At 65.6% G+C, this 3540-nt stretch overlaps 1 protein-coding gene across 3 annotated transcripts in view; it reads right to left on the reverse strand.

Moving 5' to 3' along the window:
• Nucleotides 1-864: 864 nt before the first annotated feature.
• The window catches only part of ISYNA1 (inositol-3-phosphate synthase 1), a 3346-nt gene continuing 670 nt past the window's right edge, over nt 865-3540 (reverse strand). For 2 of the 3 annotated variants that reach the window (XM_011925799.1, XM_011925800.1), the window contains 8 exons: nt 3010-3142; nt 2721-2914; nt 2390-2539; nt 2092-2307; nt 1817-1981; nt 1623-1736; nt 1326-1543; nt 865-1206 (listed from right to left, as the gene is read on the reverse strand). In XM_011925799.1, the coding sequence (XP_011781189.1) occupies nt 999-1206; nt 1326-1543; nt 1623-1736; nt 1817-1981; nt 2092-2307; nt 2390-2539; nt 2721-2914; nt 3010-3142 (1398 nt within the window). In that variant the 3' untranslated portion in view covers nt 865-998. The remainder of the gene's footprint in view (nt 1207-1325; nt 1544-1622; nt 1737-1816; nt 1982-2091; nt 2308-2389; nt 2540-2720; nt 2915-3009; nt 3143-3540) is intronic. The other variant, XM_011925801.1, reaches the window with a different exon arrangement.

Raw genomic sequence — 3540 nt, forward strand, 5'->3', positions numbered from 1 at the left:
ACCGTGACCGCGGCGGGCCAGGTGGGGGGGCGGCCGCGGCATACTTCCCCTCTCCCCAACCTCTCCCCACGCCCCACCACCTCCCACTCCTGTTTCACCGTCCCGATGCCATCCGCCCCCACCCCGGGACCCACGCCCCAGGTCGGCCTCCCCACGCATCGCCCCTCCCCCGTTCCCTCCTATCCCCAACCCGTCTGCCCAGGACCCAGCCCTGCCCTGTCCCCCATTGTCCCTGGGGGCGGGTCTCAGCCTCTTCCGAAGCTAAACTCGGCCCCTGCGCGCTGCCCCCTCCTCTCTCCGCAGTACTCGCCAGGGATGACCATGAGCGTGTGATGGGGCGGCAGCCCCGGGCCTCTGCGGGCCTAGGCTTCTGCCCAGCACCCCTGCTCAGGGCGAGGGGCTGAGGTCACACCTCGGGCACCTGGACTCCTGGCCAATCAAGGCTTGCCCGGCTGGGAGGCCCCACACGAAAGACTTATCATTTTATTAAAAACACAAGGACCTCAGAGACGTTCTTTTCTGTATGGACCCTTCCTGCCATTTGTATTTTGTCCCAGAGGGCTCTTTGGGGGCCCCTCTCCCCAGGACGTCAGGGGGTGGGGCCCATCAATAAATGGAAGCTGGTTTTGGTTTTTGGTAGCTTGTCTCAGAGTCCCTTTTTGGCCTTTGGCCACCACACCCTCCACCCTGTGGTCTGATGTTCCCCCACGCCCCCATCTAGCCCCACCTTTGAGAACGGGGGGCAGAGCGAGGCTCCAGGTTCTGGGCTCTCCCTGGGAGTTGGGGTGATGACTGACCATGGGCAGAGGGAGTGGGACTGAAGCTGGGAGCTCAGAGTCGAAGTAGAGGGAGGCAGAGTCAGGGCACAGGCCCCAAGAACCCCAGGTGGAAGGAGGGCTAAGAGTGGCAGAGCCTTTATTGTCTTTGTGGGGGCCTGGCAAGGTGGGGTCTTGGAGGGCAGTGGGGAGGAAGAGCTGGGAAGCTGTGTGACCAGGGCCTCAGGTGGTGGGCATCTGAGGTTCCTCCACTTGTGGATGCCCATTGGCATCACCAGTGCAGCCGTTGGTGGCAGCGGATACCGGTCCTTTCTTGTTCAACACAGGGCAGGCGGCAGCCACGGGTCCGACTCGCTTAAGGCCGGGCCCTGGGCGCTCCATCTTATGCTCCAGTAGCATGTGGTTCTGTGGCGGGAGCCCCACGCAGGCCCTGGAGAGGCCGTACAGCTTAGCAGAACCAGACACCACCTGTAGCCCCCCAAGCCCTGTGCATAGCTTAGCCAGGGGGTATCTGGGCCCTCAATGGGGAACCTGGAGGCTGGGGCGCACCTGAGGATGTTCTCGATGCAGCTGCGCTGGCGGAAAAGCGCATTGACCACCGGGCTGCCCGGTGGCACCAGTGGCGCCTTGAAGAGGAAGCTGAGCAGGGACAGCACGGGGTGGAAGGTCTGCGGCTCGGGGTCGGCGTCAGTGCAGAAACTCACACGCTGGCACAGCTCGGTCAGCAGCGCGAGGTCCAGCATGATGGGTGCGGCCAGCAGCGAGTCCTGCGGGACGGGTGGGTCAGGAGGTGGGGGCGGTGGCCAAGCCCCGCCTCCCACAGCAGTCCCTGAAGCCGCACTGCACCTCGCACGTGTTATGCAGCACCAGTGTGTTGGTTCCGCCCAGCATCAGCTCCGAGGTATACTCATCCATCGCGCGCTTGCTGTCACCCACGTAGGGCACGTACTTGATGACCACCTGGAGTGCAGCAGGAGTTTGCCCGGGTTCCCACCACCCCTCGCCGGGCAACCCAGCGCCCGCGCCCGCGCCCCACGCACGCAGTGGTCAGGCTCCTCGCCGGGCGCATAGAGCACTGGGTTGCTCTGCACCATGTCGTCCACCACATTGCTTTTGGACACCTCCTTAGAGCGGAACTGCAATGGCGCCGACAGGTTCTCCCCATCGTTGTTGCCCAGGTGGTTGTAACTCACGATGGACATGGTCTGTGGGTACAAGGGACGCCCCAGCAGCTGCAGGCGCTGCGGCGCCACAAGCCAGGTGTTCGTGGCCCAGGCCCCCTTCCTGCACTCGGTAGCCCCCTAGGCCCACGCACCTTGAGGCCGGAGCCAATGAGGAAGTCCACGAGCACAGACTTGACTTTGGTCTGGCCTGACTTGAAGTCATCTCCGCCCACAAAAACCCGGCGCTGCCACGCGAGCTCAAGGGCTCCGGGCACCAGGGTGTTCTGCGGGGACCCATTGAGGAAGGCACAGCCCTCCAGGATGCTGGCCACGGCGAAGAGCGTGGAGGGCGACACCTCCAGACCAAGCTGTGGGCAAGGTGGGCAGTCAGCACAGAGCTATGTTTGGGACTGGCCCTGCCTGACCCACTCCACCGGGGCGTGCACCCACCTCAATGGTGCGTAGTAGGTTCTCGGCTGTGTCGTTGAGGCCTGGAATCACCTCACAGAAGCGCTCCGTGTTCGCTGTCCACAGCACGATAATTTTGTCCAGCCCCGCGCTAGACCGGAAGTCTCGGATGTCCCTGCGGATCTGCTCCAGCTGTGGGGAGGATGAAGAGGGTGTGGGGAGGATGGAGCGGGTGTATATGCTCTCGGACTCAGAGGCCTGGGTCACTCAGTTCCCCGGGTGTCAAATGGGGCCTGGACTCGCGGGGTGGGGCAAAAAGGGGGAACCAAGTGGACAGGTGGCAGGGAGCAAGGGATGCGGGATGGGACAGCACCTGCTGCGCGCGGGAGCCCGGGATGAGGTTGTCCGCGCGCGCGCTCTGGTTGGCCGCGATGAACTCGGGGATGTAAACAGAAGGCCGGGGCCGCAGGGCTTCCATGTGCGGCCACAGTTGCTCCTGCAGCCCCCAATCCAGCACCTTCGCGCGCCGCATCGCCTCGGCCAGGTTCAGCGACGAGATGTCCCAGCCTGGGGGGATCCTCACACTCGGCCCTGCCCGGATCCTGGGCCCCTCCAGACCCAATCTCCCATCCCGCCCCACCCCGGCCCAGGGCTCCGCCCACCATCGAACACGAGGTCGTTGGGCGCCACCATGGGCAGCAGCGCGCTGAAGGGCACGAACACCTCCTGGCCCTCGGCGTCCAGGCCCAGGCTCACGGTGCCCGCCTGAGTCAGCGAGCCGTAGTAATTGGCCTCCTGGGGGGGCAGCAGACACGGTGAGGTGATGGGGGGGCGTGGCGAAGGGGCCGCGACCCGGCCTGGGCCCCGCCTAGACTCTCAAGCCCCGCCCCACTTTCGGGCGTTTTTCAGTTCCGGGCTCCCAGCCAGGACGGAAGCCGCTGCCCCCAGGCCCCTCCCCGAGACCTCCGGCACCTTAAGCTCCGCCCCTGTAAGACTCCCGAGGAGCCCCAGCTACCTCGCGAAACCCCTCCCCGGGGTCCGCCTGCAGACAGGCCCCGCCCCCTGCAAGCCCTCCCGCCCCTCAGAGCCTCGCCCCCTGCAGGTCCCTAGCCCACTACAGGCCTCCAGCCCCGGGAAGGTCTCTCGACCCTGCAAGCCCCTGCCCCGCAGAACCCCGCCCCCTAGAGCCCCCC

Source organism: Colobus angolensis, unplaced genomic scaffold, assembly GCF_000951035.1.
Source record: "Colobus angolensis palliatus isolate OR3802 unplaced genomic scaffold, Cang.pa_1.0 Scaffold66, whole genome shotgun sequence".
Lineage (NCBI taxonomy): Eukaryota > Metazoa > Chordata > Mammalia > Primates > Cercopithecidae > Colobus > Colobus angolensis.